This window comes from Haliaeetus leucocephalus, unplaced genomic scaffold (assembly GCF_000737465.1).
Source record: "Haliaeetus leucocephalus isolate CR32 unplaced genomic scaffold, Haliaeetus_leucocephalus-4.0 Scaffold536, whole genome shotgun sequence".
NCBI classification, from domain to species: Eukaryota; Metazoa; Chordata; class Aves; order Accipitriformes; family Accipitridae; genus Haliaeetus; species Haliaeetus leucocephalus.
Genome location: NW_010972972.1, coordinates 6,407,332 through 6,429,954, shown reverse-complemented (window position 1 = coordinate 6,429,954; position 22,623 = coordinate 6,407,332). Strand labels below are relative to the sequence as shown.

At 47.4% G+C, this 22,623-nt stretch overlaps 2 protein-coding genes across 2 annotated transcripts in view; one reads left to right on the top strand and one right to left on the bottom strand.

The window, feature by feature from the left end:
• Positions 1–1,422: 1,422 nt before the first annotated feature.
• On the top strand, positions 1,423–4,776 carry P4HA3 (prolyl 4-hydroxylase, alpha polypeptide III). The gene is made up of 10 exons (XM_010576753.1): positions 1,423–1,686; positions 1,783–1,834; positions 2,016–2,173; positions 2,259–2,435; positions 2,875–2,939; positions 3,083–3,242; positions 3,680–3,742; positions 4,034–4,102; positions 4,410–4,506; positions 4,706–4,776. The coding sequence occupies exons 1-10, from the start codon at positions 1,423–1,425 to the stop codon at positions 4,774–4,776; spliced, it is 1,176 nt and encodes a 391-aa protein (XP_010575055.1).
• A 2,447-nt stretch (positions 4,777–7,223) lies between these two features.
• Positions 7,224–22,623, bottom strand: part of PPME1 (protein phosphatase methylesterase 1) — a 32,365-nt gene continuing 16,965 nt past the window's right edge. Inside the window, exons 4-14 of the mRNA XM_010576657.1 lie at positions 20,912–20,969; positions 20,326–20,377; positions 18,375–18,529; positions 17,767–17,857; positions 16,938–17,003; positions 16,012–16,144; positions 15,139–15,268; positions 14,399–14,443; positions 13,342–13,406; positions 12,235–12,302; positions 7,224–10,904 (exon numbers count right to left, since the gene is read on the bottom strand). Of these exons, the coding sequence (XP_010574959.1) occupies positions 10,886–10,904; positions 12,235–12,302; positions 13,342–13,406; positions 14,399–14,443; positions 15,139–15,268; positions 16,012–16,144; positions 16,938–17,003; positions 17,767–17,857; positions 18,375–18,529; positions 20,326–20,377; positions 20,912–20,969 (882 nt within the window). The 3' untranslated portion in view covers positions 7,224–10,885. The remainder of the gene's footprint in view (positions 10,905–12,234; positions 12,303–13,341; positions 13,407–14,398; positions 14,444–15,138; positions 15,269–16,011; positions 16,145–16,937; positions 17,004–17,766; positions 17,858–18,374; positions 18,530–20,325; positions 20,378–20,911; positions 20,970–22,623) is intronic.

Sequence of the window (22,623 nt, the reverse complement as noted above, 5' to 3'; positions counted from 1 at the left end):
GGACACGGGACGCGGCCGAGCAATGGACCTGGGACGCGGCTGAGTGATGGGGATGTAGGATATGGAGTGATGGGGACACAGCTGAGCAGAGTGATGGGGATGCAGGACACAGCTAAGTAATGGGGACATGGAGTGATGGGGACATACAACATGCGATGATGGGGACATACAACATGCGATGATGGGGATGTGGGATGGCTGAGTGACAGGGACACGGGAGACAGCTCAGCGATGGGATGTGGGACATGGCTGAGTGATGGGGATGTGCAATGTGGAGTGATGGGGACATGGGACGTGGCTGAACGATGAAGACATGGGATATGGAATGATGGGGACATGGCTGAGTGATGGGGACATGGGACACGGCTGAGTGATGGGGACATGGGACACGGCTGAGTGGTGGGGACCTATGACATGGAGTGAGGGGGACACAGCTGAGTGATGGGATATGGGACATGGAATGATGGGGGTGAAGGACATGGTTGAGTGCCGGGGACATGGGACATGGCCAAGCGATGGAACATGGTACCCAGACCCTGGAGCAGAAGATCTCAGCACAATGCCCACCCCAAGCCCTGCACCCATCATGTCCTTGCACCCATCATCACCCCCACTGTGGTGCAGGACAGGGCTGGCCCCTCGGTGCAGGTGCAGCCGCCCTGAGAGAAACACACACTCCCCAACTTCTCTTGGCCTTTCCTTTGGGAATTCAGCCCATTCTGGCCCATTTTCCCTGGGAGACTCCAGGGAGGCTGGGGGTGCTCAGCCTGGGGGGGGGTGGGGGGGTGGTATTTTGGGGTGCCATTGCGGTTCTGTCCCCCAGATGGGGCACCTGAGCGCCCACTCCGACGAGGTTTTCTGCACAAAGGGGTTTTTCCAGGGTGAGAAAGTGTCACCAGTGTTGGTGGGAACCCAGCGGGACGTCCCCGACCCACCGCCCTCATCCCACTGGGACAGGATGGGATGGGGACAGGATGGGACAGGGACAAGCAGGATGGGGACAGGACGGGATGGCAACAGGCAGGATGAGTCCAGGGCAGTTTGGGGACAGACAGACAAGAGGGGGACAGGTAGGATGGTGACAGTGGACAAAATGGGGACAGACAAGAGGGGGACAAGGCAGGATGAGGCTGAGGCCAGGGCAGGATGGGGCCAGGATGGTATGGGGACAGGCAGGATGGGATGGGGACGGGCAGGATGGAGATAGCATGGGTGGGAATGGGGATGGGGATGTGAATGGGGAGGGGACAGGATGTAATGGGACAGGATGGGTGGGAATTGCAATGGGATGGGATGACATAGGATAGAATGGGATGCGATAGGATGAGACAGGGTAGGGACAGGATGGGAGGGGATAGGTGTGGGATTGGGATGAAGATGGTGATGGGGATAGGATGGGGTGAGAAGAGGATGGGGGTGAGGATGGGACAGTACAGGAGAGCATGGGATGGGATGGGATGGGACGGGACAGGGTGGGAATGGAATGCAGGCCAGGCTGGCCCAGCCGGTGGGTCTGGGCGGTGCGCTGCCTCGCAGGTGGCCTACGACACGGGCGACTACTACCACTCCATTGCGTGGCTGGAGGAGGCCGTCAGCCTCTTCCGCCTCTCCTACGGCAGCTGGAATCCCGAGGACCGGAGCAGTCTGGAGGATGCTCTGGACCATCTCGCTTTCTCCTACTTTATGGTACGTCCGTGAGTCCCATCCCCATCACCCTGGTGCCCGGTGGAGCCGAACCGTGGGCACGGGGATGCTCATGGGTTCTCTGCTCCCCCCATCCAGGCTGGAAACGTCTCCCATGCCTTGAGCCTCTCCAAGGAGTTTCTCCACTATGGTATGTGGGGCAACCTTGGAGGTGGGGAGAGGTTTTGGAGTGTCCCCATCACCTCTTCATGGCACCAGCCTCCTTCAACCCATTTCTTGCCCCCACGTGGGGTGATTCTCCAGGGACTGATGCCGGGGGAAGGGGGATGATGGGGACACGGCGTTTTCGGGTGACACCACCTTTCTGGCAGACCCCAGTAACCGAAGGGTGGCGAGGAATGTGGCCAAGTACGAGAAGCTGCTGGAGACGGGGATGGCGGCAAGTGCCGGACCCCTGCGGCGACCCAATGGCACCCGCCTGCAGAGCCGCGATGCCTACGAGGAGCTGTGCCAGCGCCCAGGGGGGCAGGTGGGGCTGGCGGGGGGGGTGCCACGGTCCCCCACCCCACCACTGTCCCCCTCCTCATACCCTCCTTGGTCGTCTCTCTCCCCAGCCATCCCCGGAGCAGCTTCCGCGCCTTAGCTGCTCCTACGAGACCAATGGCAGCCCCTACCTCCTACTCCAGCCTGCCAAGAAGGAGGTGGTCCGGATCCGACCCTACGTGGCATTGTACCACGATTTCATCAGCGATGCCGAAGCTGAGACCATCAAGGGCCTGGCGGGACCCTGGGTGAGCCATCCCCAAGGTTGTCCATCTCCTGGAGGAGGATGCCCCAAGACCTGGTGGTCCAGGGTGGACCACCCTGAGCATGCAGAGATAGGAGGGCTTTTAAGCCAGGGCTTAGCCAAAGACTTCTGCAGTGAGACACTGGGGGGGAGATGAGCCCAGCTTAGTACCGAGGCCCCCCCCCAAAAGATTCTGGGGAGAAACCAGGTCCATGCATGCACCTGAACCCCTTCCCAGCCAGGCTTGACGTGGTGACACCCAACTGCTTTGGATCCAACTGCTATCACTGCTTCCATCACCCCAATGGGACACGCTGGGGTGGGGATGTTTGGCCACCAGCTGGTATAAACCACCCCCCCCCAGTTTTGACCCCGATTGGGGTCCCTGCTTGGTGTGGGGGTCCCCATCTGCAGCAACATTCCCCCCGCCATGTGTCCTCCAGCTGCAGAGGTCCGTGGTCGCCTCTGGAGAGAAGCAGCAGAAAGCCGAGTACCGAATAAGCAAGAGGTAGTAGCCACCCCCTCCCTTGTCCTCCAGCCAGCGGGGCCATGCTGGGGAAGCCTGGGTCCTCCACACCCAGCAGTGCCACGAGGGTTAAGCCCAGCCCTGTGTGAATTTTGGGGGGGGCTGAAGGTAGGGTGTTCCCGCAGCGCCTGGTTGAAGGACACGGCCGACCCAGTGGTGAGGGTGTTGGAGCAGCGCATCGCTGCCGTCACCGGCCTGGATCTGCGGCCACCCTACGCCGAGTACCTGCAGGTGGTCAACTATGGCTTGGGAGGTCACTACGAGCCACACTTCGACCACGCCACGGTCAGGGAGCTGCTTGAGTGGTCTGTGGGGTGGTTCCTGTTGGGATGGTCCTTGGGGTGATCCTGGGATGGTTCCTGGGGTGGTCTCTCACACAGTCACCAGGGTGGTCCCTGGGATGTTCTTGGAAATGGTCCTTGGGGTGGTCTTTGGGGTGCTCTCTGGGCTGGTCCCTCAGATGGCCCTGGAAGTGGAGCCTGGGGTGGTCCCCGTGATGTTCCTGGGATGGTTGCCTGGGGGGAGGTCCCTGGGGGTGTCCCCATGGTGATCCCTGGGATGGTGCCTGGGATGTTCCTGGGAAGGGAGGGAGAGAAAAGAAGGGAGAGGGAGAGATCTCCCTGGGGGCAGCTCAGCCACCAGCTCTGTTAGGGTGAGGTACCTCCAGGCCAGGCTGTGTCAGCGTGGGACTGACTGTCCCCACCTCCTTGCTCTTGGGGCAGTCCAGGAAGAGCCCCCTTTACAGAATGAAGTCGGGCAACAGGATCGCCACAGTCATGATCTATGTGAGTTCTCCCCCCATTTCCGAGCCTAGAGAGACTGCACTTGCATGGTCATCAGTAGGGTTCAGAATGAACAAGGTTTGGGATGGGTGAGGGCAGCCCTAACCCAAACCGTGGTGGGGTGTTAAATGACAACATCTGCAGAGCATTTAAGAGCCTGTGCCATGTTGTAGCAAGGGAAGTGCTGTGGGGGACAAAGGGAGGTTCTGTGCCTCAGTTTCCCCATGGAAAGCAGCCATATCACAGGGGAGAGGGGAGGTAGAGCTATGGCTCATATTTTTGCTCCTTTTCCAGCTGAGCGCGGTGGAAGCTGGCGGCTCCACTGCCTTCATCTACGCCAACTTCAGCGTGCCCGTGGTTAAGGTGAGGGAGACCTGCATGAGCCCCCCAGGAGCAGGGAAGGGGGGGGATGCTGCTCTTTTGTGCCTCATCTCTCGCAGGGAGTTGTGGCCAAGCCCATCTGGATGCCAAACCCCCACCCTGGGCTCCCATCTGTGTTTTGGGATGCCCAAATCCAATCTCGGGGATCCCAGACCTGTTTTGGAATGCCAAAACCCCAACTCCAGGGGTCCCAGCTCTATTTTGGGGTGCCAAACCACAATTCTGGGGCTCCTGGCTCTGTTTTAGGGGTGCCAAACCCCAGAGCTCCCACCCCCTCTCTGCTCCACAGAATGCAGCTCTCTTCTGGTGGAACCTGCGGAGGAACGGGGACGGTGACGGGGACACCTTGCACGCTGGCTGCCCCGTCCTGGCTGGGGACAAGTGGGGTGAGAGACTGTGCCTGGTGTCACCCCAGGGTGACATGGGGTTGGAGAGGCAGCTCTGCCAGCAGGGAGGCGAGAGGGGCTGGGAACCCAGAAAAATTCTGGGCAATAGGGAAAAATATGTCACCAATACTGGAGTGGGGTCGGAAAGGGGTGCAGGGGGATGGAGGCAGACAGGGGTCCTTGTCCTTGTCCCTTCCAGTGGCAAATAAGTGGATCCACGAGCACGGGCAGGAGTTTCGGCGGCCGTGCAGCACCGACCCGCAAGACTGAGCTGCCGTGGGCTCAAGGACGTAGCACCCGTGGGTGGCAAAGCCACCCTCGCGCAGTGTGTCCCCAAGGCTGCCACCAAGAGGAGGGAGGGACGGGGTTGGCAGCTGCGCGGGGTGCTATCAGCGGTGGTGGCACTTGCTCAGCCATGGCTGAATCTGGTGAAAATAAAGTCAAAAGACACTAAACTGGAGTCGGGGGGAAATACCTCAGTGTGGTACCTGACAGGATGATGTGGGGGTGTTTTTCGCCTGTTGCCCCCCCCATTCCCCCCCCCCCCCCCGATTCCAGCCTGGACTCTAAATGCACCCTCAAGTCCCCTCCTCCAGCCCTAGATGAAAAGTCTCTCTGCTAAAAGGACTGGCGGTTAGTGACGTGGTATTTCTATGGTAATCGGTAGGCTTCAGAGTGAACAGAACGGCCATACAGGACCAGAGCAAAGACACTACGCTATCCTTCCTCAAAGAAACCTGCTGCAGTGCCTAGCTGCATCTTGGGCCTGATCGTGCAGCCCCACACTCTGCTCTCGTCCCAACAACAGCATAGGGCCCCCCGTCCTCTGCACCCCAGAAGGGTGTTTGGGGTTTTTTTCAGGGCAGTCACTGTAAGAGGGACCTTGGGGAGGGAGAAGGCAGCCACTGCCTTCCAGCCGCCCTGGCCCCCAGCCTGCCCGTGCTCGGACCATGCTTGCGCAAGTGTCGCTCCCCCGGGGCCCCGCAGACAAGCTCCCTTTCTCCAGCCTGACCACAGCACCTGCGTGACTGGAAGGCAAAAAGAGGCAGGAGGGCTCTCCAGCAACTCCTGGAGATCGGGCAGGGAGCCCACGCTCCACGCTGCTCTCCCCGGCCGCTTCCGAGGCGGGACAGCGCGGATGAAGCGAGAGTCAAGCTGGAGGACACCATCAGCCCCTACATAGAAACTCCCCGACTCCACATCCATCCAGCCTCATCTGTGCGACATTTGGACGAGATTAAAATCCTCCTGGACGGAGAGGCTGTGGGTACCGCAGCCTGGGGAGACCCGGCTCCCCAGGGGGGTCCAGGCCACCCCATCACCTCTCAGCCTTTTTGCTAGCTAGAAGGAAAAGGACAAACACTGGGGAGGGGGATAGAAACACCAGGCAGACCTCTCCCAGGGCTCTCCTGCTTGCTTTGGGTTAAAAAATGTGCATTTATCACTCCCTGGCTGGGTTTATCCAGCCCCGGATTAACCCTTCTGCAGACGCACAGGGGATGGGCAGGGAAACAGGAGCTGGAGCACCAGGAGGATGATACAGGAGCCCTTTTGGGCTCTGTTAGGCCTGCTTGAATGTAAAACAGCCTGCAAAATTTCAGAGCAAATTTCCCCAAATTCCTGCTCTTCAGATAGGAACCACCACCCCAGCATTCAGGCTATTATAAAACAGACGGTTCAACACAGCACAGGTTACTTAACAGCCAGAGTGCCGTGGTTTATTACTTTCAGATGTTTCTGTACACGTGGGAGCCATCGGTCACAGAGAGGAGGGGAAAAAGCAAAAGCTGTGGCTAAAGCATCCCCCCCTCCTCCCCACCTCAGACCGCGGAGAAGGGATGGGGGAATATTTCGGATGACGGGAGGCTTCCATGAGTCACCAGAAAAACTGAGGGCTTGGGTCTGGCCCCGGGGATCATAGAATCATTTAGGTTGGAAAAGACCTTTAAGAGGATGTCGCAGGAACAGCCGGATTGACACCCTTCCTCCACAGGCTGCTCCGAGGAGCCCGAGTACCGCAGATGAAGGGAAAGAAGGAGTTCCTACCCCAGGCTTTTCACAACTGCTTTTATTTGTAGGCGAGAGAAACGGACACCGAACAAGACACGAACAGGATGAGGCTGACAAGGGACACAGAGCGCGGTCTCTGGAGAACTGACATACACACATACACACACATTTTCCTTTTGGAAACAGCAGCACGTGGTAAGAGATCACCCTGCCAGACTGGGAAAACTTGGCCTAAACCAGCTAAGCATCCACCAGCAAAGCTCGCAGCAAACACCCAAGCACTATCCTGCAGGTTTTGGATGCCTTACGGCCAATGTGCTGAGGGTGCAGCATTACCAGACGGATCAGGGCAGATGATACAGCCAAGGGAGGCAGGTTTGGGCAACACAAACAGCAGGTTCAGGTTGTGAGAGGAGCACCAGGCTCAGAGACGGGTGTTATAACGCACCAGGGCCAAGTTTTCTTGGAAATGGCAGCCCATAAACTATTTTTTTTTTTTTTTGGACCTTACCTGAAGATCTAGGTCTAGATTTTCAGGACTGTTGAACACCAGTTCAAACCAGTGAATGGCTGATTGCCAGACACCTCTGAACATCTATCCTCCCAGGCCCTTTGACACTCAAAACAAAAGGCAATAGCGGAGGGGAGGAGAAACATCGGCGCTAAAGTCAAGGAGGTGGAGAACATCAGCACAAAGCTGTTTGCTCTCCCCTGTTCGCTGAAGACCCTGTTGAATGTGGCAGCACACTAATAAAAGTTTTTGGAGTCCTGGGATGGTCTTGCTGAGCAAGAAGCCAGCAAGTGGCTTTGCCCTATTGCAATCGCTCAGCCCTACGCTGCAGAGAGAGGAAAAGGAAGGAGGTTCTCTCTGAACTGCCCCAGCACGGTATTTACTGGGCTACTGGTGTTACCAATGGGATCTCTCACAACACCACCACCTCTGAGAGCTCCCTGACCATGAGCTCAGTTTAGAAGTCACTCCGTGCTTTACTGTAGAACTTACTTTTTTTTTTTTTTTTCAGAGGGTGTCTTGGTTGCAGAGAAAATGACCTCCAGCTGCAATAAGCATCGGTGGTTTTAATTGGCTTTGGTATCATCTCCCACCCACTTCACATCTGGACCAGGGCAGGCTGAAGACAAAAAAAGAGAAGGCTCAAAAGAAAAGTGAGCTCCATACAGCAACACGATTTGGCAATCATTTCAAGACCAAGTGTCTGCGTCTGTACATATCGATTGCCCCAGTCACTAACAGTGTTTTCAAAACACCAGCACGGAGGAACTGTGCTAGCTTAAGCATGTGCGAAGACAAACAGCCGAGCTCTGCATTTGCAGGATCTGTATTCAAGGCAAAACTACATGCTTCTGCAATACAGGAATCGTCTTTTTCCAACAATCTCAATGCTCCTGGAATCTACAAGTCACCCAGGGTTTTGCTCAGTGCATTTAATCCGGGAGCTGGCAAAACCCACCCTGGGTCTGATTTGAAAAATTTAAGAAGCCAACCCCACAACAAACCAGCCTCCCAAACTGCATCTTCTGCTCCTGCCGAGCCTTGGGATTTTCCACTGTGAAAGTTTCCACCAATCCTCAATCCAACAACTGGAACAAAAGCAAGAGAGATTTCTAAATACTCAAAAGCGCCAGCATAAAACCAGCATCCTTTCAATTCAGACAGCCTCCTTTTTATCTGCTTTTACACAGAGACAGTACAATGCTGCAGGCTGTGGGAAAATGCAGTGAAAAGCTGGTAGTTATGGGGGGATTTTCTAGATGTTCTCATTTTTCATGAGTCAAAGAGAACATTTCTTCTCTCTGCAGTTACTTTTACCATGGTCTGTGCTATCCTTCACCTAAATACCATTTACCTCTGCCTGTAGCTCCCTGAAAAGGCAGAAAAAACTGCAACAGGAGCATTAATATTTTTCAAAGTACAGTCTCAAAAATGTTTGTGGCTCGACACAGCCAAAAGGAATTCCCCCTCCACCCACCCACACACTATCACTGCTGTCCCTGTAGTCGCCTTTTTTTGAAGCCAGCACTACATGAGTCCCTGAACAGCTACCTATTCTGCGCAAGTCAGGATTGAGAGCTTGGCACAGAGCAATGCCACATTAAATAGGCTGTTGAAATATTTATTTTTTCACTCACTTCTCAAATGTTAACAACAAAATATAATTCTGGGGAGCCCACAGGATTCAGAAACAGTCATTCATTCCCCAGTGGTGCTTCTACAGAATACAAAACTGATTTTCTTTTGCTTTCCATGGAGGGTTTTGTTTGGTTTTTTTAAGATCTCACAAACTGTAAAAGCAAATGAAAGGGATAACATGAGAGGCAAACGCAAGGAGTTACCGCAACGAATCACTCAAAGCCAGATCCTCCAAGTTACTTCAGCACGGAGGAATGTGACTTCGCAGAGATCATTCATGAGTACGACAACAGGCACATGCTTAACTATCCCGTAAAGTGATACTCTGGACACACACACTGTATTATTTAATCTCTAACAATTTGAACACAGGAGTAATCTGGAAAGGACCGAGAATTTTGCCAATCTTCAGGATACAGCTGGGGAAAGTGCTATTTTGCATCTCAACTACTGAAGATCCATTTAATCCATCAGCATCTAGAACAGGGGTGGACATTACATCAAGGTCACAGCAAACTAATGCAATAATTAACACGGCGACTTACAGAGGGAAGAGCTGGGAGCCAGCAATTGCTCTTTTAACACCTGAGTGCTGATGGCCAAAGTGCCAGGAGAGAGGAGAGCTCTCTGGAATGAGGCTTTCTTGTCTCTAATTCAGGCATTTCCCACCCTGATGTGTCAGGGAAGGGACACAAAGCAAGGCCATGACTGCCGTGTCCAGGGCTCACATGGGAATGAATCAGAGGAGATGAGCGGCTCTCCATCAGGGTAAATGGCAACATTAAACCAGGCTTTGTCAGCTCTTCACACCACCTCCCTTTGCCCCACCTGCACCTCTCAAATAAGAATTCATGATGGCTCGTCACAGGACGTACGCATAGATGCACATCGCAGCTCCCAAATCAGGCCAACAACAGAACTCTGCCTCAGCAAAACAGCATTAAAATACTGCTTTCATCATACAGCATCGAGGGGTTATGGACACAAGGCAAAAAAAAAAAAAAATTTCAGCCATCCACCAGCAAAATATTGAGGATAACTGCTCCAAAACGTGTCTGCTCTTATGCTCAAGAGTGATTCTTAGGTGAAAGCAATCTGACGAACTGTCTGTGGATAATTTAACCCTGAAGAAAAGCTCTCCGTGCAACTACTGCATTTACATGGAAATATGGAAGGCAGGCAGCAAAACAATCTAGGAAGCGACAGTGAAGGCAAGGTCTTTCCTCCAATACTGGGGGGAGCATAATGCAGCAGCAGCTGCCTACACCTCTGCATCAACATCAGCAGGACTGACTCCAAGCTCTTCCAGGGTTTTATCTACTGCCCTTTTCGCATTTTTTCATCCAAAAGGTGCTGATCTCTGCTCAGTTGTGTGTAGCAGCTACAAGATGGGAAGCATAAACACATTCCAGGCACAGAGAATGGCCTAACAGGCAAACTGCCTGCAGACCACGTTGTTACTGCTGCTCTTGGGTCCTCCCCATAAACGCAGGCCCAGAGTCCCCTGCCTGTTATGTGTCTGCAGTAGACAAGAGTTATCCAGGCTATTTTTCTCAGTGAGAACTTGAAACAGGTATTAAGAAAGCCGCAAGACTGAAATGGAGCTCACGGTCCCCCCTCGCTTTTTTGTTTTACAATCCTGTCTAACTTTGCACAGGAAAGTAGCATGTAGGCTCTTCCTGCAGCTTAACCCATAAGGCTGACATTGGTGAGACAAAACCTGAGCTCCCAATGAAGCCGATTCCTCATCTGCTTTAGGGGAAAGAAACATGTGTATATAAAAAACAAACCTAAGGGGCACTTCAAAGACGATTAGACAATTCCATGGAGAAATCCTGAAGCCTTTGGCTATACTGCAATGCCCTCGGTGGATCTGGACTGCCAACAGCCCCTTTGCAGTTGGGTCCAAGAAAGCCTGAGAATTGATAGAGATCGGTATGATTGACTACTTGGGATTTCAGGAGGTCTTTCCTTGTGGCAGCAGAGAGGAGCCCACTTCCAAGGGCCTGAAGAGCTTTTCATGGTCTTCAGTACAAGCTGCTTCCCAGCAAGGAAGTCCCTAAGCATTTACACATTCTGGAGAACTAGTTCTAGGGGATGAATCTCACACCAACTTCTCATTGCTGCTTAACTGGAGAGATGAAAGGATATGGATACATCACAGTGGCCTCTGGTGCAGTTTATTTACAACAGGACTCAGTGCTGGAGAACACCAGGGTATTAACAAGCAGGAAACACACTAGGAGGGAAAAAGGAGAGTGGAAGAAAGGTCACACATTAAAATCAAGGTATTCTCTGCAGATATTTGGCTCTGCAACACCCTAAATTTAGTTGATTACCCAAGGTAAAAGAAGGCCAAAAGGAGTCTATCATGCAGGTTAAAATCAGCATTGATGCACTCAACAATAACTTGTAAGCTACGTAATAGTGAGAAGCACAAAAGCTTAATATGTTGCTGTCTGTGGCTTAAGGACACAATAAAGCCAGCAAGCCACCTCACTTTCTCCAAGCCTCTTGTTTTAAAGCTGCTTTTGCTACAACCATAACAGCAGAAGCAACAGGCTACCACCTTCAAAGACTCACAGAGATAGCACAGGTTGCCAAATACCTCATGGGGATTCAACATTACAATGTAGTACAGTCCTTTCGCCTTCTCCCTCTCTCACCATTTACACATTAACCTACACCATATCCTTTCACTGGATTTAAAATAGGCAGTCCACAGTCCTACACTTCTACTGTTTCATCCGCAAGGGCACAGGTTAAAGGGGAAAAAAAGAAAGGGAACATCCAGGGATACCCCTTCAGCACTGCCAGTCCTACAGCATTACACATTTTGGGGCTTACAGCTTTTTTTGAAGAATTCTTAGCTAAAAGTAAGAAGACTTTTCAGGACTGCCACAGAAACCTGTTTATTTTACCATTCACCTGAAAGACGATCCTAAAACAGATTAGCACCTTCCATGAGGTCTGTGTTGGTTTAGTTATTAGCTTTATGGTACTGTAACTAAGACTTTGGGAGTTTTTCCAATCAACCTTATCAGTCACAACCTACTCTCACCGCTGTGTGGCTGAGCACAGAGGCCTGGCTTCTACAGTTCATTATGATATGAAAACACGAGATCAATATGGAAAGTCGGCAACGTGAAGCACACAGTTTTATCTGTCTAATCTCACCAGTATTTCTCGGCCAAGGAAGTGTGGTGCAAGTTGTTTCCAAAACACAGGGCCTTGATTACTTAAATAAAATACTATTTAAACTAAATACCATAAAGCTTGTAATTCTGCCTTCTGGCAGGCTATAAAGAAAGGAATCAGCTGGGGAGGATCTGCTTTGCTCCTCCCCTCCATGGAAGGTTTCATTAACACAAGTTAATATGCGAGTAGTTTAGAGAGAACACATAAACATCGAATATATTACTGGCTGTGATTCAAAGCTGTTTGTTTACATGTGGTTTTTAGCATTATGCTAAAACTCCAACATCCCACATTGAGAGCCAAACACGCAGGCGGTAAGAGCAAGAGCTCTGCTCGAGGACTGCACAGCTCAAGCACCCACAGAGCCTTACCACTGGAAGCCACCGATGGGCTCTGTAAACCTGTGACGGATCAGGAACGTCGCAACAGCTTCAGCAACCTGAGGGGGGAAAAAAAAAAACAAAAAAAACCGGTCAGAATTTAAAGGGACACAAAGATAACAAGAAATCCAGTCAGTTTCCAAAGCCTGCAGCATTTCCAACAACAGTTCTTGTCCCCAGGATCCTCTTGCTGAATCAAGTTTGCTCCTTCAAAACTAAGAGCTCCGTGTAACACGCTTTTATATAAAAAAAACTAACTATGTGCTTCCATCTTTATTCTGACACTGATCTCACAATCAAGAACTGACCAAACTTTTTCTCCACCTCTTTCAGTAATTCTTAAAACAATGCCCAAGTTTAGCAGGGAAAAAAGATCTGGTGAAATCACAATGCAAGTTGTTCCTATAAAGAACAAATCAAGACAGTAACCTGACAGTAATAATACTGCCTAGAATGTTTAAAAAGAATAACTATGTAAGAACTCAGTATGTTTAGATAAAAATCCCCGTTTCAGATTGGTGAAGTGATGCATAGAAAGGCTGAGTTTTACACTCACAGCAGTCAGTGTAGAACAAGCTTTAAAACCAGACGTGTTTCCAACCACAGGCTCCATGGGCTGCACCACATTCCTGCTTCTATCTGGACACTAACTTCAGCAGTACTCAGAAGCAGCACTGCTCTGTCAGTCTGTAAGCCGTCTGAGTAACATTTGTTTTGTATTTGGAAAATGTGAGCCACCCAACTCAGAAAAACAGAGACCAACCCCAAAAGCTGCAGCGTAGTACAAGGGAGAGTGGAGAACTTAAAGAGGAAAGGCAGGGAGGACAAATCCACACTCCACATGGTAAGAGTTAGCTGTATCACCACTAGCCTGAGAGTTAAATCTGTAACCTAGCCAAGCCCTGCGTCATGTAACATCTCAGCCCAGGCTTTCCAGCCAGCTTAAAAATCCAAGCTGTTTTGCAAATAGCCATTTAAGATATGTCAAAAAATGCCCCTGAAGTATAATCTCTGCTTCATAGTAAGCAACGGACCCCTTTTGCATTTAAGCCATGAAGACCGTGACTTATCTAGCTTCAACCCTACAGTGGGGCTCACCTTGTCTGGAGCATCTTCATGGACTGCATGGCCACACTGTGGGAGGACCTGCATCTGAAACTTCCCTGCAGATCAAAAGAGTCATCACTGGAGCTGGTTTTTAAGTGGTCTTGATTTCTAACAGCAATAGTTTAGGCAAGCAGTTCTTGTACACACAGGAAATGTCAGGCACTACACCCTTAAAAGCACTGTGAATTTATGAACTCTTCTAAAAAAGGTCTCACATTTTTTTACAAACAAACCTCACTAAATCTCACTATATGCATCTGGTGAAGAGGGACCAGAGAAGGCACAGAAGTCTAGGGCAAACTGTACAATACACACAGCAGACATCTTTGCAAAGAAAGCAAGAACCAGCTGCTTAATTCATCTTCCCCATGTGTAACTAAAGCACGTTCCCAGGAGTTAAAATGAAGCTAGACTTCTTAGAGCTTCTCAATGCAGGTAAGACTACTTTTCAGAGTTGGAACCATTATCAGATCTAACTTAATGTAATGTTTACCCTGCTACCCCATACTACTTTCCAGTACTGGTTGCTCTGGAAATCAGTGAAGATGGGATGGGGAAGAAACCAAAAAAACAAACCACAAAACATTAATGCAGATGCTGAATCTTGGTCTGATGTCTGCCAGAAACACCGGGAGACCAGACAGTTTTGGATGGTCCCAAGTGTTCTAGCTAATAGCATCAGGAATGTAGTTAGAAGGGGAAAATACAGATTAGAAAGAAGCCCTTCCAATCATTTTGATCCAAGAGAAGTGTGATAGCCCCATTGCTGGAAACATTGAACACTAGACTGAACAAAACCCATGGCAACAGCCCTTCACAACTTTTAATTCAACCTTTCCCTTCTCAAATTCTCCACTTTACCTACAACCACAGACAGCTAAGAGAACACTTTGGGATGGACTAATTCTTTAATGCACATTTGTTTCGATATAGACTGCACCTGCTAAAAGGCCATTCCAGCTATCTCTCGTTTGTGTACCCATAGCAACAAGCTATCATCCAAAAAGAGCATTACAGTAAGGATAGAGTAACAATATTAAATATTTACCTTGCATCTGTCCAATTGTTAGATCTTTATCCAGCCTGTCAACACCTACAATCAAACAAACAGATGTACTGGAGAAAAGCCAGAGAGAACATGACTGTCTAAGCAGGGCTTTACTTCACATTTTGAAGGCGACATTTGGCTTGAAAAACTCAAAAGAAACATCATCTCTGACACCCACAAGGACTCTTCACTGCTGCACTGCAAGACAGTAAAGCGACAGGAAAGAATCCCAGCCAAAAATGCATTAACACATCCTTCCCAACAACTAAAAGGGTGGTTATCTTGGCTACACACTTAATTTCCTATCAGGATACAAAAAGGGCCTACAGCTGGCTCTAAAACATCGATAATTTGACTTTCAGTTGAAAAGTTCAAATTACATCCATATATACAGGAAAATATCATAGTAATGGAGGCTGAAGGGTAGCTTTGATCTGTCCTGTTTGCTCTTCTTCCACATCATACAAGTAAAACATCCACCCAACAGCAGCAATACACAGTATATGTCATTATGTGCTATTTTGATATTAAGAGGCTCTGAACTAATTCCAGATCTGCACAGATCAAATGGACTGGTTTGTGGTATTTCAAGATACATAGAAAAGCCAAGGTAGAAGAAACAGGTCCGCTATTCTCAGAGAAAGACATTAGCCAAATGCTGGCGTATTCTCTAAAATACAATAGGACATCACTGAAGTGAACAGTCACTGAACCTAAGCAGGACTGCAAGAGACACGTACCAGCTAAAAGCAAAAGCTTTGGAGTTGGACAGCTTAGGAAGAGGTTAGATAAACCCCTGAACCAGCCATCCCAGTACTTTTCTGTTTTCGCCAGTTCAATTCGCCACGTGTATAAGTGCTCCTTCTTTGTCTGCAGGGAGGAGAGAGAGCTCTGCATTAGTGATCAGTAAAACAGCCGAAATAAAATGAACTCAGAGTGTCACTTGGAAGTATATATAAAAAATACTGGCTCCCTCTGGTGGATTACACACCTCCAGGGATGACCCTCCTTGCTCCTAAATTTCTCTCCAAATCACAGCCAAAGTACACAAGTAGGGAACAAGAAAGTGAGCAGGAGCTACACCTACAGATCAAGAGAACGTTGCAGTATTCAGGGCACTCAATTTGCTATTTTTACTTGCACAAATAGCTCACAAATCGCCTGAAAGTTCAGACTTGGCTCTCACTTAGGTGACACAGAAATACAAGGGGCTAAGCTGGCTACAACGATTTTCCTCGAGGAATTTACATTCCTAGGTTGCAATTGCCTGTAGAACCTCCTGCATGCCACTGTGCCTTGGAAATGAACAAAAATAGCGCAAAGACTCAGAAAAGAGCATTCCTCATTCAGGCCAGAAGCACCATTTCAGGCCATAAGCATTAAATCTGTGAGCGTCTCAGGAAAGAAAACCAAACACACACTTGCAGGTAATAGTCCAAGATAGAATCAGTGGCACAAGATGAAGAAGAAAAACAACAGTCACAATATAAAGTTTTTGGTCCCTGGAGTTGCTCCATTTTATATTAGAACGATTTGGATAACTACTGGTGGCTACTCTTGCAAGGGAGCATTGTGCAAACACAAGCTGAAAACACAGTAAGAAAATTCCCTACCTCCGTGTCATCTTCTTTCTTCCTTTTGTTGACAGAGCCTCCCCCTTCCTCATCCTCTTCCTCTTCCTCCTCTTCTTCAATAATACCCTCCACTATGGCTTTAGGACATTCAGGACTGGCAGCCCCTTCGCATCTGTGAAAATAAAACCATAAACTGATTCCCTGCCAAAAAAAAAATAAAAAAAAAAAATCAAAAAAATCACAGGTTTTAACCTAAAGCATTCAGCAATTTCTCAGACAGTGGCTGAAAAAAAACCCCCTCAAGTTTAAAAGTAGCTGTGGATGAAAGATACAGTCATGACTAGCCATGAAACCGAGTGCCTGTGCAGCACATGTATCCCAGTGCAAATATAAATGCAAATAGCTACTTAGAGGAGGCAGAATTGGTCGGTCAATCAATCAACAACAGCTTTTCTTAACGGAGTATGAGACATTTGTAGAGGCTCCAGGTATGTCAAAGATTAGAGTGGCACAAGCAGGTTACTCTGATCCCCCCCAAACCCACCTCAGATCACTCCTGAAATGCAACAGGTAATTAAACAATTTTTAAAAGTAAGTGGAAGATACCATACCCAGAAGGCCAACCTGATTTAGGGCAAAATTTCTGAAAAGGCATCAAACTAACACTTAATGTGTGCAGAAAGGCAGACAAACCAAGGAATACACAACCAGCAGTAGTTAAACTTTTGAAAACATGGCTCTTGGCAGATTTTGTCCCAGGGAAATTTTGGCCAGGTTTTCTCCAAGTGCCATGATTACGATTCAGTACTGCCGCTGGTATCAGCTGTGATCAAATGATAAGAAATTTGTATTTGCTAGAAGAAATTTTCACTTTCAAGTGCATTTATGCTCTGTAGTAATGGTATTGTAAAACAGGCAAGAGTATTTTAAGAGCTTTAAAAAAAACGAAACCAAAAACCACCTACTGTTTGACTTGACCGACCATAGAAACTCTGGCAGATTCAAGATTTCTTATTTGTCCACTTTTTACACTAGAAAAAAGAAAAAAAGAAGAAAATTCAGAAGAAAGGCAGAAATATTTACTAAACAGATTCAGGAACTAGCAGGCCCAGAAACAGGAGCAAAACCCCTTTACAGCTCATGACTTCCACAAGTCACTCCCAAACCCTCTGTTCTCAAAAAGTGTTCAGAGTGGCTCACACTACATGCCAACTTACTCGGAACGCCCTGTTGTCACTGTAACTGTGAATTTAAAAGACACGTGGGAGAAGTGCTTGTGGGCAAACAGTGAAATAGTGTTATACCCATTTTATTGCAGGGGATAGGGGGAGGTCAGAAACTACATGGGTATTTGGCAACAGGCCTGAGCTTTCTGTAGTCCAATCTACAAACTTAACCACAAGACCTCTCCCTTTCAAACTCAGCTGCCAAATGTGTAACTAATTCTTGCTGAATCGGAAATAAGTCCTGTTTCTTACACATGGGATGGATATCTCAAGCTTCTTCTGTAATAGTTGGGACACTTACAAGGAAGCTGCAATTCATTCCATGAAGCTTTCCATTAGCTGAAGCTCTTAGAGGATCCTTCTCCAATGCCTAGCCAACTTTCCTAGGAAATTAATTATCTTTGAGACGTCTCTCTCCCTGTCAAATCAGCCAAGGAATTGGTGACAATAGTTGGGGAAATGAGCACAAAGGGAGAAAACAGACAAATTATATAAACTTTGTTTCCTTCAGGAGAGAAGCTACAAAGACCAGTGATTTTGGAGACTACATAATAAGCCAATGCATTACCTCCACTCAATGGCATTCTCAAGTGACTTGAATGTTTTGGGACGACTCCTTAGGAAATTCTGCATGCTGTTCAATGCATCCATGGCTGTACCTAAGAACAAGCATTTTAACTTTATGGCATTTGATGAAATAATTGCCACATCCCCTCTATACAGAACTGGCTACCAGGGACACACTTTCAGAGAGAGCTGGAGCTCATTGGGGATTTAATGCTGTTAAGGAAAGTACAGCTTAGTACTCCTAAGTCCACAGTCACACCTCCTCCCACATTAGAGAATTAATATTTGAACAGGTAGGACATTCAGATAGTACGAGAAGGCAGTAACCACTCATCAGCACCATGCATTATATAAAAAGCCACCCTTCTCCCCACTAACAAGAAAGTATTGCAAAGAAATTATCAGGAAAATAGCAAACAGAGAGCCCATCTGGGAAAAGCAAAAGAGGGGTCACACTAGAAAGACTTTTGCGTAGGTAGCGTCTGTTAGGAGGATGGAATTGGCATTGGTTTAAAAACTGGGCAAAACTTTCTGTATTCAGGTATTTGGGGATAAAAGAAAAAGATCAATGTGGAAGACAGAACCCTATCCACGGGTACACACACTTACCTTCCACAACATCGATCATGCACAGACCCAGTAAACTTGGCACCAAATTTGCGACCGCTGTGTGCACTGCAATGGCACCCCCCATGCTGTGCCCAATCAGCATGATAGGGGGAGGAAGGTCCCCATACAGAGCTTCAACCACGTTTCCAACGTCTCTGCCAAATCAAGATAAAAGCATGGTCGGCATCTCTACCTTGATACATTTCTGAAGCAGATTTGTATAATGGGAGGAGAAAGTACACATCCAAGATGGACATCCGGCTCCAAACCCTGCCTGTATGATCATTTAACCCACAGGTAATTGAGATAAGCTTATTCTCTTACCACTGTTTCATCTAGGTACCGATACAGGAAATCATTCAAGCCAATAGTTTCCTGAACAAGCATGTCACTTCCATTTTTACTAACGGAAAGTGCTCATTTAAAAGAAATCCCTGAAGAGAACATTTTACATTGACATTAGCTGGTGAGAATTTTAAATAAAAGGTGAGAAAAAGCTGTCAAAGCCTCTTGCATGGAAGCATAGACTAAGAAACTCACCGTTCTGAAAGGAGAAACTGTTTGCAATTAAAGAGAGAAAATAACTGAGCCCTACTGACCAATGCGAAGATAAACAACATTGAGCACAAGCAACAAGATTCAGACTCTCTATGAGCACAGATACTACAAGGCAAGGGGCAATTTCCCTATCCTTTCCATAATGCACCTACTTCAAACTGAAGTTGTCACTGCAGTATGTGAAAGCTGGCTGGTGCAATTCACAAAACCCAAAACAACAGCAGAGCTAATGATGGAAATCTGCTGAAGAGCACTGTAGTGTAAGACACCCAAACTGGCGTTCCTGACTAAAACTATTCAGAGGAACCTGAGACCTGAGCAGTATTGCAACTAGAAAATGGAAAAAAGGTAAAAAAAAAAAAAAAAAAAAAAGAGGCTGACCAGCTTGTTTGCTCTGTCAGAGAAAATCGCTTGAGGATTTGATTAAAAAAAATGAAAACCAGCTATAATTTAACGGTCCCTTTAAAGGCTATTCTGGAATAACTTTCAAACTCATTGCTAAGAGGAGAGAAAGTTTTAAAAACAAAAAGGAACTTGTTTTTCCCCCACAGTAGTGCTGCTCCAGATCTAAAAAATTCTAATCATTTCATACGGCATCTCCTCAGGACAATAACGCATCAGGATCTGACAAGCCGTAAGCAGTAGCAATAAGGTATACAATGGAAGTCAGAATACATTTCACACATGGCCTCCCCACAACAAACCAAGTGGATTTGTTCATATGAAGGTTACAAAATCCTTCGTGATTTGATTGTAGTCATAGCAAAGAGTCTCTTTGTATTAAATGTGGACATAACGTAATGTGCTTAGCAGTGGGTATTTGCTTTTCTTACAGCTTTGTCAAGAGGGGGATTTGCATCCCAAAGCAGGTCGTGATAGTTTGAAAAAGCAACTCCCTCCACGCTTGAAAGTCTCAGTCTGTGACCCACACTTTGGGATGCCGCCAGTCCAAGGCGGGCATGCTCTGAACGCTCGCTCGAGGAGCTGAAGAAGAACCAAACTGGTGATTTCAAGCTAAAGTGCCCCAGTTGGTTATGTCCAAGGAAAGCATTCCACTTCTATTAGGAAATCTCTAGCAAGTGTTATAGCATGTTGCAGGTTTAAAGTGTTCTCTGCAATGAAGCCACTGATCTTTAAAGTGAGTTTAAGAACTGAGGGCACCTAGAGAATGACTCCAGTTTGGAATCTGACTCGGCTGGAAGAGGTAATTTCAAACTGTCCCAAAATGGAAGGAAAAGAAGGGATAACTACCAGAATCATGTGGAATGAAACTATCTTCAAGCTCCCTTGCATGAAGGCTGTGTGTCCTCAAGTAGTTTATTGTTCATTCAAGGAAAGAAAATAAAGGTTTATGAAAAGAGAAATACTGAAGAGAGAACATAAGCTTCCTTACTTTGACATAGTCTCTGCAGACAGATCTTCAGGATTCCTAACTTTTGTTTCTCCTGAAAGAACAGAAAAAGTAAAGTTCATGTAAGCTGAAAACCTTCAGATCCCTCAGGAGTTAGAGCAGCAACTGAACAAAGCTTTTTGGCACAGTTATTAAGAGCGAGCCTAGTGCAGTTAACATGAATAATTAAGAAACCCGGAATTAATAGGAACAGTTAGTACTTTATCGCATTATAGCTTACGGGTAGGAAACACTCCCCATAACTGTTCCACATTTGCAATGTATCTTAAAACTAAAGAACAGACCTTATTTCTAATGGTAAAGACCACCTACAGGTTATGAAAATATGAAGGAGGGGGTTGGTGCCAGTATGTAGGAAGGAACAAGTCCACCACCACCTTGCACAAAATCACAGCTTCTGGCACGTGAGGACAGGTGGCTGCCAAGCTCTAGAAGCCATTTTTCCATCCCTGCTTTTGAATAAAAATTGGGATGCCTTAGGGATGCTTTCTTAGTCATCTTGGGAGGGATTCATTACATCATCTTTAAAAAACGAGAGCATGTAACATGCTTATGTGATTTTACTTACCATGGCCTCGGAGATCTAAAGCCACAATCCTACACTGAATCCTGTTAATGATTGCAGACTGCAAGAAGGGACAAAGATAATACAATTTGCAAAGTGCCACACCTCATCTACAAAAGGATTAGCAACATTAAGGACTCCCTGAAACAACAGCAAAGGCCTGGATGGTGCGACAAAAACCTGCTATTGTCAACAAAGTGGCTGAACCTGGATTGCACAAGGTGTCACAGAAGGCAAGCAAGAATATTGCATATAAACTATCCTTAAGTAACCAAAGCTCCATCCTTTCTACCATTGTTCACGCCATCTTTGAGGACATTTATTTCCCTGTGCATAAGACATTATGCATGTTTGCTCTGTAGCACCTCTGAAAACTGAAATGCAGCAGCGGGATTACAGACACCACAGGGATGCCCCCCTTCCCCAAGCCCCACATGTTACAAAATCAGCCTTAGCTATACAGCAGACATGAAGATGAGGCAGCTGCTTTGCAGCACACATTCTATTTGCTCTCAAAGAACAAAATTTTACAGTAAGGCTGAAATGTACAAAAATTGATTAGTCCAAAGGGGTTGGGGGGAACAAATGAGGAATCCTTTCAGAGTAAGGTAAGGCTGCAATACAATTATGGCTCTATTTGTCCCTGACAGCTCAATTTATGTAAGTTATTTCAGGCATCACAGTGATTAAGTATCATTCTTTGTTGAAGACTTTTGTGTTAAAGAATCATTGATTATTTAAATAACAGCCCTGCAGGAGTGGGGGAATCTGTTGGGGGATTCTTAATAGAACCACCTACATAACAGGTAGAGAGATCTGAAAGCTACCCAGTCCTCATATTTTGATTGTTCAGCTATTCAACTCCTAAACGACTGTAGCAGTTGCTCTCCCCAAAACCACTGAATCCACAAGTTAATATTTTAGAGCCCCTAAAGACACCCTGAAACCTCAATCTGCAAGGTGCTTATGCACCTAAGCAATAATTTAACTAGTCAGATGAGCAATCTGCTGCTAAAAATCAAACTATTGTCAGTAGGGAGTAAAGAAAGAGGAACATCAACCTGATGTGAGAGAATGGGAAGCTTTCCAGTGCCCTGAATTTTATCCCAATAGGAGTACTTTGGCCATGAGAAGTACAAACACATCATCCAGGAAGTTACCAGGCCAATAAGCAAAAGAAGAAAGGAGCATGCCACTCCTGCAGTCTGTTATTTTATTTATAAGATGGTTACTCTCAATGCTTCCCAGTTGGGGTTTCTTCTTGGTTTTTTGGGGGGAGGGGTTGTTTGTTTGTTTGTTGGTTTTTTTTAAGTTCTGGTTCATCCCAAACATTTAACACTTGATTGCTTGGGACAAACTTTCATGTCAAAATGCACAAAGGAAATAGTTCTATAGCAGCCACACAAAGGCATGAGCTAATTGTTGCGGCAGTTTCTTTCTCCAAATGCAGTCTCAAGTGCAAGGCGTAAATCTGTGTGAATTTTGTATATGATCTAACTTTGTTAACTGCTAATGGTAACATAAAAAGCCAGCAACTGTAAGGTACAGCGTTATAACTGCAATCACTCCGCTAAATTCAGCTCCGGAGATTTTTAAATGTAAAAATGGTATTGGTGTTGTTATTGGAAAAAAAGAGCCCTAGAAAGGGTGGAAGTGTCTTGTAAGAAGCCCCTTCCTTAACTCAGAAAAACATGACTTCATACCTCTGCCTCCAA